Source organism: Chiloscyllium punctatum, chromosome 42, assembly GCF_047496795.1.
Source record: "Chiloscyllium punctatum isolate Juve2018m chromosome 42, sChiPun1.3, whole genome shotgun sequence".
Lineage (NCBI taxonomy): Eukaryota > Metazoa > Chordata > Chondrichthyes > Orectolobiformes > Hemiscylliidae > Chiloscyllium > Chiloscyllium punctatum.
Window position 1 is genome coordinate 38,474,645 of NC_092780.1, and position 12,350 is coordinate 38,486,994.

Here is a 12,350-nt window from a genome sequence, read left to right on the forward strand (position 1 = left end):
ATATGCAGGTTAGGTGGATTGGCTATGCTAAACAGTCCATATTGTTCAGAGATATACAAGTTTTACCAGAATAGAGTAGGGGACTGTGTCTGGGTAGGATGCCCTTCAGAGGTTCAGTGTGGACTCGATGGGTCGAATGGCCTGCTTCCACAGTGAATTCTATGATTCTAAGTACTCGAATCCCTTGCAAATAGTTGGGGACCAAGCACTAATCCCGGAGGAATCCCGGAGGTACGTTGATGTTAGTTACTTGAAGGCAAATGTAGTTTTGAATGAAATGTGGGGTAGTTTTGGTCAAATATATTGCACCGTCAGTTGCTTTATGTTCAACCAATGTAGAATTTGGTCTAATCTGAGAATTGGTTGAATCCTGTAATTGTTACCGTGTTGTTTAATGGACACCTGGAGAGAAGTTTTTTCAGCCATAGGAAGGGAACAGTTCAGTTTCTCCCCCTGCATGCTTTGCTTTGCATCTTCAATGATGACAGGGTAGTGGAACACATGTAGATCTTCCTTGATGCATCCCACCCATAGGGAAATTGTCTCTTGGAAAATTCAGAGCTTTCTCTGTGGTCATTGCCTGTTGTTATTACAGTTATAAGTACAATAACTGTATGATATGGAATCACTATCTGAATAGCTACCTTTTGAGAGAATCCAGGAAGTTGCGTGGTTGGGGAAGAAGGGACATAATCACAACTGATGACTTATCCTAATGCCGTCATTCTCAACCCCTTATGATAAAGCTGCGAAATCAATAGGCTATCTGTTAGATAATGTTTTGAGATAATTGAGCAATGATCAATATAAAGAAAAATGATGAAGATGTTTTGAGGAAAAGAAGATTAACAAATTATTACTAGGCTTGTGGATTCTCAGGCTGTCATAAATTTTGCTAGTCTTACAGATATACCCATTTGTTTTTGCTATTCTTTTTGCTTCCCATCAGGCTTGCCAGATGAGAAGGGGAGAGTGCAAATTCTGAATATTCATACAGCAAGAATGCGAGAGCACAATCTGCTGAGTGATGATGTTGATGTTCTTGAACTTGCCCAAGAGACAAAGAATTTCAGTGGTGCTGAGTTGGAGGGGTTAGTGAGAGCTGCTCAGTCAACGGCAATGAACCGACACATAAAGGTAAGCAAAGATATTTATGGGCTCAGTGCCGTTTGTTTAAACTGTATTAATGTCACATTACTAGCTGCATCCAGAAATAAAACATCTACCACCATTACCACTCTTCAAATCAATACCTGAACACCCCATTCCTGCAGATCACTATGTCAACTCTGACTCTTCAATCTCAATCTTTGAACAAATTATTACCTGCCAAATCCATTCCATTTTGTCCAGAACTCGACAGTTGAATCTTCTAAACTAGGTTTTCCTCATGCATTCTGGGGACCTGGATTTGTATCCAGCCAAGGCAGATGGTGGAATTTGAATTCAATAACTATCTGGAATTAAAAATCGAACTATCACCATGAATCCATTGTCGATCCATTGTCACCTCAGGAAGGACATACTGGCACTGGAACGTGTCCAGCGGAGATTCACACGGATGATCCCTGGAATGACAGGTCTAGCATATGAGGAACGGCTGAGGATACTGGGATTGTATTCGTTGGAGTTTAGATGATTAAGGGGAGATCTAATAGAGACGTACAAAATAATACATGGCTTTGAAAAGGTGGATGCTAGAAAATTGTTTCTGTTAGGCGAGGAGACTAGGACCCGTGGACACAGCCTTGGAATTAGAGGGGGTCATTTCAGAACGGAAATGCGGAGACATTTCTTCAGCCAGAGAGTGGTGGGCCTGTGGAATTCATTGCCACGGAGTGCAGTGGAAGCCGGGACGCTAAATGTCTTCAAGGCCGAGATTGATAGGTTCTTGTTGTCTAGAGGAATTAAGGGCTACGGGGAGAACGCTGGCAAGTGGAGCTGAAATGCGGGGAGAACGCTGGCAAGTGGAGCTGAAATGCGCATCAGCCATGATTGAATGGCGGAGTGGACTCGATGGGCCGAATGGCCTTACTTCCACTCCTATGTCTTATGGTCTTATGGTCGATGGTCAGAAAAAAACCCATCTGGTTCATTACTGTCTTTTTGGGAAGGAAACTGCCATCCTCACCTGTTCTGGCCTACATGTGACTCCAGACCCATAGCAATGTGGTTGACTTTTAACTGCCCTCTGGGCAATTAGGGATGGGCAATAAATGCTGGCTGAGCCAGTAATGCCCTCATCCCATGAATGAGTTTTTAAAAAAATGCTACTGTGTTGAAATGGCCCTAACCAACTTCACACATCATATCCTGTATAAAGTTAACAAAGGTAAACTATACCTCCCCTTCCTTGACTTGTCTGCAGCTTTTGAGATGAGTCACCAAACTATCTTCCTCTTGTGCCTCAATACCATATTCATCTGAATGGGACTGCATTTGCCTGATTTCAGACTGAGAAATTGTGGCCAGAGAATCATTTGCAATGGATGGTCTTCCTCACTCTTGCACAATTGCTTTTGGTATTGTTACAGCAGAGGCAAACCCCTTTGTTAACAAAACCAAAAAAGCTTGCCTTGCCTCGTAATCTTTTAAAATATGAATGACAGAGACCTCTTAAATTCCACTATTTAAAGGAAATAACCTCAATTTATTTTCTAACTCTAAAAGTGAACATTAAACAAAAATCTAAGCCTCCCTTTCTCTTCACTGCTTACTAATGCCTCCAACTCTACAGCAATATGATGTTCCAATAAGACATTTATTAAAATTACATCAACTTAATTTCAAAACCGCACAGTCTCTGTTGTCTTCTGTGACTTCATTCTTCCAACTGCTCATCTCCGTGGGTCATCTATCTTTTTATGATGGGTATGCTTCACGTGAAAAGGTATCTTTGATAGAGTGCTTTCTATTTTCTTTGCGATCAAGATGTTAAATGGGCAATTAGCTCTCCAGGAATTTCTTTCTCTACGGCAGTTGCCCTCTGATCAAATTTCAAAACGTCCACATTCTATACCATCAACATCAGATCATCTCATTGGTTCGATGTTGGCAGAATAATAGATTCAAAGTCGATGAGGGTTTTAATATCCTGGGGCATAATTTAACCTGGTTACATTTGAATTGTTGTCAAAACAATAACTAAAACTCAAGTATCCATTTCACAGCCAAATGTTAAGTTTTTTTCCAATTTTTTTCAGTACACTCAGTGACTGCCATCTAGTCATATACACAGGTGTTTGTAATCTCTCAGTTCAGAACTGCATTCTCTCCCTTACAGGTACAGTAGACACCTTCAACTTCATAACTATATCCCCCACAGACCTATCCTTGGCCCCTTCCTAATTCTCATCAACACGCTGCTCCAGGATTACAACTTTTGAAAATCCTTCAGTTTCCAAGTATATGCTAATAGAAACCAGCTTGACTTCACCACCTCATTTTCAACTCCTTCATTGTTTCCAATCTGTTAAACTCCTGATACAATATCTGTTGCTGGTTGAGCAGAAATTTCTCCTGGTTGTCTATTGGGAACCTGTCTTCTTTTGTTTCCTGCTGTAAGTACTGCTCCCTGTCTCTTTGTCTGAGGTTGATTCAGATCACTTACAATCTTGATGTTACATACATCTGTCACAACCAAACTTATCTATTTTTGTGACATCACCCAGCTCAATTCCTGCCTCAGCTTATCTGTTGCTGAAAGCCTTATTTATGCCTTTGTTATCTCTAGATTTGGCTTTACAAATATATTCTTGGCCTCCATTTCTCAGTTAAGGTGTTTTTTTTTAACTAAAACTTGGGTAAGGAGATACACATTAAAGAAAATACAGACAGCCAGAACAAAGCCTATTTGAGGACTGCCTGATCTGACAGAGGATAAGAGACTTTGGTATGGAAAGTCCCTTGAAAATCCAGTATGATTGACCACTGTGCTCGTTCACCTCGTCCCTCTCTAGTTCTGTAATCTTCGTTACCCTTCATGATATCTGTATTCATTTATTCTTGCTTGAGCATCCTTAATTTTTGTTGTTGAATCTTGTGGTGATTGTGCCTTTAGCTGCCTGGATTCTAAACTCTGGAACGCATTCCATCTCTAACCTCTTTACGTCACTTCTTTCCTCTTAGACACTGTTTAAGATAGATTGAACAAGATTTTGTGCAAGGGGAATTGTGTTTTAACTGACTTATCAGGTATTGTTTGAGAAAACAAGTAAGACAAGACAAATAAAGGGGAATCAATTGATTCTCAAAGATCATTCAGTAAGATGCTGCCTGAAAGGTGACTGCACAAAATAACAGCTTGTAATATTAGGAGTTAATATATTAGCATGGATTGAGGTTTGTTTGATTACTGGAAACAAAGTCTGGAAAGATGAGTTATGGCAAACTGTGGCTGGTGGAGACCTTCAGGAATCTGTATTGGGGCTCAACTATTTACAATCTATATTAATGACTATGTTGAAGGGACAAATTCTATGTAGCCAGATGTGGTGGTGGTGTTGCAAAGATGGATGGAAAAGGAAGTTGTGATGAGGATATGAGGAGTCTGAAGGGTTATAAATGAGTTGGAATCACAAAATTCCTGCAGGGCTGAAGCAAGCCATTCAATCCTTTGAGTCCACACCGACCCTCCCAGCATTTCACGCAGACCCACCCCAATACCCTGTCCTTGTAACCCTGCATTTTCCATGCCTGAGGCTCCAAGCTTGCATATTCCTGGATACTGTGGAAAATTTAGCACAGCCAATCCACCAAACCTGCATATCTGTGTTCTGTTGGGAGGAAAATCCATGCAGACACAGGGAGAATGTTCAAATTTCACACCGATAGTTGCTTGAGTGTGGAATTGAATCTGGGTCTCTGGCACTGTGAGGCAGCAGTGCTGACTGCTGAGCCATTGTGCTGCCCCAAAAGGATTTTTTAATAAACAATGAGTGTGGGGAAAATATTGACAGATGGAATATTGGGAAAATAGAGAATGCTGGATGACTAAAGAAATTGAGGGTTTGGTTAAGAAAAAGAAGGAAGTATATGTAAGGTATAGACAGAATAGATCGAGTGAATCCTTAGAGTATAAAGGCAGTAGGAGTATACTTAAGAAGCAAATCAGGAGGGTAAAAAGGGGACATGAGATAGCTTTGGCAAATATAATTAAGGAGAGTCCAAAGGGTTTGGTAGATATAGAATGGAGGGAAATAGATGGTGACACCTTGCAAAATCTCCAAATTATAGAGGAGGAAGTGCTGGATGTCTTGAAACGCATAAAGGTGGATAAATCCCCAGGACCTGATCAGGTGTACCCAAGAACTCTGTGGGAAGCTAGAGGAGTGATTACTGGATCTCTTGCTGAGATATTTGTATCGTCGATAGTCACAGGTGAGATGCCGGAGGACTGGGGGTTGGCTAACGTGGTGCCACTGTTTAAGAAGGGTGGTAAGGACAAGCCAGGGAACTATAGACCAATGAGCCTGACGTCGGTGGTGGGCAAGTTGTTGGAGGGAATCCTGAGGGACAGGATGTACATGTATTTGGAAAGGCAAGGACTGATTAGGGATAGTCAGCATGGCTTTGTGCATGGGAAATCATGTCTCACAAACTTGATTGAGTTTTTTGAAGAAGTAACAAAGAAGATTGACGAGGGCAGAGCAGTAGATGTGATCTATATGGACTTAATTAAGGCTTTCAACAAGGTTCCCCATGGGAGACTGATTAGCAAGGTTAGATCTCATGGAATTCAAGGAGAGCTAGCCATTTGGTTACAGAACTGGCTTAAAGGTAGAAGACAGTGGGTGGTGATGGAGGGTTGTTTTTCAGACTGGAGGCCTGTGACCAGTGAAGTCTCACAAGGATCGGTGCTGGGTCCTCTACCTTTTGTCATTTACATAAATGATTTGGATGTGAGCGTAAGAGGTATAGTTAGTAAGTTTGCAGATGACACCAAAATTGGAGGTGTGGTGGACAGCAAAGAAGATTACATCAGATTACAACAGGATCTTGATCAGATCGGTCAATGGGCTGAGAAGTGGCAGATGGAGTTTAATTCCGATAAATGCGGGGTGCTGCATTTTAGAAAAGCAAATCTTAGCAGGACATACACACTTAATGGTAAAGTCCTAGGAGGTGTTGCTGAACAAAGAGACCTTGGAGTGCAGGTTCATAGCTCCTTGAAAGTGGAGTTGCAGTTAGATAGGAAAGTGAAGAAGGCGTTTGGTATGCTTTCCTTTATTGGTCAGTGTATTGAGTATAGGAGTTGGGATGTCATATTGCGGCTGTCCAGGGCATTGGTTAGGCCACTGTTGGAATATTGCATGCAATTCTGGTCCCCTTCCTACCGGAAAGATGTTGTGAAACGTGAAATGATTCAGAAAAGATTTACAAGGATGTTGCCAGGGTTGGAGGATCTGAGCTACAGGGACAGGCTGAACAGGCTGGGGCTGTTTTCCCTGTTTTCAGAGGTGACTTTTATAGAGGTTTACAAAATTGAGGGGCATGGATAGCATAAATAGATGAGGTCTTTTCCCTGGGGTGGGGTTGTTTAGAACTAGAGAGCATAGGTTTAGGGTGAGAGAGGAAAGGTATAAAAGAGACTTAAGGGGCAACCTTTTCACACAGAGGGTGGTATGTGTATGCAATGAGCTGCCAGAGGGTGTGGTGGAGGCTGGTACAATTGCAACATGTAAGAGGCATTTGGATGGGTATATGAATAGGAAGGGTTTGGAGAGATATGGGAGACGGGTGCTGGCAGGTGGGACTAGATTGGGTTGGGATATCTGGTTGGCATGGACAGGTTGGACCGAAGGGTCTGTTTCCATGCTGTACATCTCTATGCCTCTAACACTATTTAGCCTCACGAATAGAGCCTGTTTTAGTTAATATGGTTTGTTGCAGAGCAGCAATATCAGCATTAAACTTGTGTAGCTCATACTGGATTAGTGGTGCTGGAAGAGCACAGCAGTTCAGGCAGCATCTAACGAGCAGCGAAATCGACATTTCGGGCAAAAGCCCTTCATCAGGAATAAAGGCAGTGAGCCTGAAGCATGGAGAGATAAGCTAGAGGAGGGTGGGGGTGGGGAGAGAGTAGCATAGAGTACAATGGGTGAGTGGGGGAGGAGATGAAGGTGATAGGTCAAGGAGGAGAGGGTGGAGTGGATAGGTGGAAAAGGAGCTAGGCAGGTTGGACAAGTCCGGATAAGTCAAGGAGACAGTGCTGAGCTGGAAGTTTGAAACTAGGATGAGGTGGGGGAAGGGGAAATGAGGAAGCTGATGAAGTCCACATTGATGCCCTGGGGTTGAAGTGTTCCGCGGCGGAAGATGAGGCGTTCTTCCTCCAGGCGTCTGGTGGTGAGGGAGCGGCGGTGAAGGAGGCCCAGGACCTCCATGTCCTCGGCAGAGTGGGAGTGGGAGGGGGAGTTGAAATGTTGGGCCACGGGGCGGTGTGGTTGATTGGTGTGGGTGTCCCGGAGATGTTCCCTAAAGCGCTCTGCTAGGAGGCGCCCAGTCTCCCCAATGTAGAGGAGACCACATCGGGAGCAACGGATACAATAAATGATATTAGTGGATGTGCAGGTAAAACTTTGATGGATGTGGAAGGCTCCTTTGGGGCCTTGGATAGAGGTGAGGGAGGAGGTGTGGGTACAGGTTTTACAGTTCCTGCGGTGGCAGGGGAAAGTGCCAGAATGGGAGGGTTGGTCGTAGGGGGGTGTGGATCTGACCAGGTAGTCACGGAGGGAACGGTCTTTGTGGAAGGCAGAAAGGGGTAGGGAGGGAAATATATCCCTGGTGGTGGGTCTTTTTGGAGGTGGCGGAAATGTCGCCAGGTGATTTGGTTTATGCGAAGGTTTGTAGGGTGGAAGATGAGCGCCAGGGGCGTTCTGTCCTTTTTACGGTTGGAGGGGTGGGGTTTGAGGGCAGAGGTGCGGGATGTGGACGAGATGCGTTGGAGGGCATCTTTAACCATGTGGGAAGGGAAATTGCGGTCTCTAAAGAAGGAGGCCATATGGTGGAACTGGTCCTCCTGGGAGCAGATCCTGGGGCGGAGGCGGAGAAATTGGGAATACGGGATGGCATTTTTGCAAGCAGTAGGGTGGGAAGAGGTGTAATCCAGGTAGCTGTGGGAGTTGGTGGGTTTGTAAAACATGTCAGTGTCAAGTCGGTCGTCACTAATGGAGATGGAGAAGTTCAGGAAGGGGAGCGAGGTGTCAGAGATGGTCAGGGTGGAATGTGTTGAAGTTGATGAATTGCTCCACCTCCTCGCGGGAGCACGAGGAGGCGCCAATGCAGTCATCAGTGTAGCGGAGGAAGAGGTGGGGAGTGGTGCCGGTGTAATTACGGAAGATCAACTGCTCTATGTAGCCAACAAAGAGACAGGCATAGCTGGGGCCCATACATGTGCCCATGGCTACGCCTTTGGTCTGGAGGAAGTGGGAGGATTCAAAGGTGAAATTGTTAAGGGTGAGGACCAGTTCGGCCAAACGAATGAGTGTGTCAGTGGAAGGGTACTGTTGGGGACGTCTGGAGAGGAAAAAACGGAGGGCTTGGAGGCCCCACCTACCTTGTGTAGCTCATGGTCAGTGAGGACTGTTTTGCATTTATTTGTGGAGTGTAATGTTGTTCGTGCCAAAATTCTGATTTCAAAAGTTTCTTTCTTTACTTGCAATGAAACCTAGGCATGGTTTAAAAGGTACAGATTTGCCTATCATCTGTATACCCCTCATGTCTTTGTGGGCTGGTATCCAGAAGAAAGATAACGTCTAGGGCCTAGTCTGATACAGGAGTCGCCTGAAGACACTAACTTGTGGGAGAAAGCGACCCTCTAGGGTTACATTACATATTGCTGTCAGCTTTACTCCCTGAGCTATCAACTCTTGCTGTTCATGTTGAAAGGCACCAACTAGCAGGATGTGATCTTATTCTTCAGGATCCCTGAGCCAGGCATGGCAGCAAACATACTGCCTCCAGCACCTATCTATGAAACCCAGCCTACCCACCAATCCCACTTGATTGAACCCTACCTCAACAAATTAAATTATGTTAAACCCCTCAGCAATTTAAACCTTGAAGGAAAACCCAACTTCAATATTAAACCACTTCAATATTAAGCCCAGTTTAAGGCTCCTGATAAAGCACCTTCCCAATAGCCCCATATCATTGCACCAAATCCTCCCACAATTTCCCCTCTGGAATATTACATCACTCAATAATCTCTCAACAGATCTTTCGCTGTTAAATCCTCCTAAAGGTCCCCAGAGCAGAGCAATTAATCCCTGAAAAGCATTTCTCTTAAAAGAACTAAAGCTCCCCAAAGTAACTCCTTACCACAGCAAAATTTCTCACAATTAAGTAGGGACTCCTCATTCTAGCAGTTTATTTTACCCAGTGAACCTGTCACTCTGCTAAAAATCAGACCAGAAAACATCCCATGCCATAGAGGTGGCCCCATTTGGACAGTGGTATGAAGAAAACAGCTCCCTGGTAGAAATGTCCCCTCATTCATGACACCAGTAGGTGGCTCCCAGGGAGAAGCCAAGCCAATACTACTTTGTGGCTTCCAACCATCCCTGTACTTGGTCTTCACAGTGCCCCAGGCCCAGGCTCTTCTAGCCACCATCCAGAAAACTCCCACTTATGAACAGTAGCTGGCATCTGTACTTGATATGGTTGTCTGAAGGTGCATGAATACAGTGATTACCCCAAGCTGCAATGGATGATCATGCCCCATTTATGCAGAGATGGCAGCATGTTCTTTGCCCATCTGGTGTGGCACTTCGGCCTTCTGGCTAACTGACTGACAGTTTGAAGATTCCTGACTGATCTGTCAAATTGTTCAGTAATAATCTACTGAGATGAATGTGAAGTTGACAAAGTATCAAAGGACTTTTTGACCTTCACTGGGCCTTTCTTTCGTTTTCCAAATTGATAATTAGAGGCTGAACACATGTAGGTTTTAGCATTTAGTTTCTCCTTACCGTAGAAGCATTATTCATGTCTAGATGTTATTTTCTCTGGTAATGTAGACACTTTAAATTACAGCAGTTCCATTGTGCCTGATATCAGATTTTTTTTCTCTGTGCTTGCCCTCGCATAGGTTTCTGTTTCCATCTTCTTCTCCACTTCCCCTCCTGATTGGGTCACGGGCCATGTCTTTCTGCTTTCAGTCATTAGATTCCTCTGAAATTACACTTCTGACCAGTCTGTGGTTGAATCCCAGGCGAGGTCCTTCTTGTGTACAAAAATGACTGACACCAAACAAAACTGCTTCACATGTCTGTCCTTTGATCCATTAGATTTACATAAACCCAAAACATTCCCTGCAATTCTAATTGAGCCCTGCATTTATCTATGATTTGAAGATGCTGGTGTTGGACTGGGGTGTACAAAGTTAAAAATCACACAATACCACGTTATAGTCCAACAGGTTTAATTGGAAGCACATTACTTTTCGGCGCACTACTTCTTCATCAGGTGGTTGTCGGGAGCGGTGCTCCAAAAGCTAACATGCTTCCAATTAAACCTGTTGGATTATAACCTGGTGTTGTGATTTTTAATTTTGCACTTATCTGATGTGGGATTGGCAAAAATCATGAATTGCACAAGACCAAAACTGCATTCCTGTTGTGACTCTTGCCGGAGCGAAGAGTCAGAGATGAGTCCTGTTCAGTTTAATTCCTTGATTGTTAGGGAATTAGTGCTAGCGAACTGATTTTAACTGAAACAATTATTATGGGCTGGACAGCTCAGTTGGCTGGATGTCTGGTTTGTAATGCAGACTGACACCAGCCCTACAGATTTAATTTTGCACCAGCTGAGATTACCATGAAGGTCCTGGCTTCTCAACCTCTCTCCTCACTTGTCGTGACCCTCAGGTTAAACTGCCACCAATTGTCTCTCTAATGAGAGAGCAGTCTTTGGTCCTCTGAGACTGCAGTTAAGGCCTGTGTTCCTTGTTATGTCACTGTAACAGTAGAAGAACGAATAAAAAATATAACCTGAAAACAATCAATTCTTTGGGGCCTACCTGCTGAGCACCCTTACTAACTGCAGACTTAACACATTATTAGCATAATTTAAGAATATTCTTTGCATTTCATCATTATTGTTATGACCATTGATGGTATTAAGGTTTCAAGCTCAGATTAGAATTTGTCTGTCCATACAATCAAAATTGTTTTATTTTTGCAGCTGTTCAAGTAGTCTATAGATTATGTAATAAAGATATTTGGCCACAATCCCAACTTGCATTCATATAGAGAACCAAGAACGATGTGTTTCACAAAGGCATAATTGGAAAAACCTGCACTCCAACCAAAAGAGAGGAGATAATACATGGGGTCACCAAAGGCTTTGGCAAGAGGTGGGTTTAATAGCTGTCAATCAAGTGGATGAATGGGAGTGTTAAAGGATTGACGGAGGAAATTGCCTGCCATGAGGCCTCGGTGCCTAAAGGCTCGCAGCTGTCAGTGATGGTTTGAAATGGAGACTTAATGCCAAAATCAGGGGAAAAGAAGCTGGGGAGACGGTTGTTAGGTTGGAGAAAGTTAGAGGTATGTTGGACAGGATGCAGTCAGTGGAAGTAAACTGAAGTTAGTGGAAAATGGGAATGTAAAACTTGCCAGGAGAGTATTTTGTTAATGCACAGAGATGGGTTAGACCTTTATCAGTAGGTAAACTGACTTGGAAACAGAGAGTAACAATGTAACTGATGTTTATAGAGGTTGAAATACAGCATTCTTCTGATGAAGATATGAGATTCAATAGCATTGTTGCAAACAATCTCGTGCAGCCTGAAGCAGCGGATGGGGAGGTAAAATTGGTGCATTGGCAGAGTTTCTAGGGTGGTTCAAACATGGCTTTGCTATTTCTGTGTTTAACTGGAGAAACTTGGTGCTCACACAGCACTAAGTGTTTGAACAGTCAGGCAACACTGCAGCAGTGGAGGGATTGAGACAGCTGGTAGAAGTAGAGACTTACGAAAAATCCCTCCACTCCTAACTCCAAGCAATGTAAGGTGCAGATGAGAGATAATCGCATCAATAGACAGATCCTTGGGTGACTACAGAGATAATTGTGTGGAGGTGAGAAGGAAAGCCATTCTTGTTGATGCTCTGGTTCTGATTAGAACTGAGCTGGTCAGTGATAAATGAGATGTGGGAGGAGTATATACAGTTGATTATAATCCAATCTTTTTGGGATATTCCCAGATCATGTATACCTCTGAATAAAGGCAAAATACTGTGGCTGCTTGAAATCTGAAACAAATACAAAGGATACTGGAGAAACTTGGGCCTGGCAGCATCTGTGAGGAGAGAAACAGTTAACATTTTGATTGTGTTCTGCAGAACAGCCAAACC

The 12,350-nt window shown here is 43.5% G+C and overlaps 1 protein-coding gene across 1 annotated transcript in view; it reads left to right on the plus strand.

The window, feature by feature from the left end:
- Window positions 1-12,350, plus strand: part of LOC140465908 (vesicle-fusing ATPase) — a 273,650-nt gene that overhangs the window by 107,586 nt on the left and 153,714 nt on the right. The window contains exon 12 of the mRNA XM_072561838.1: window positions 950-1,137. Within this exon, the coding sequence (XP_072417939.1) occupies window positions 950-1,137 (188 nt within the window). The remainder of the gene's footprint in view (window positions 1-949; window positions 1,138-12,350) is intronic.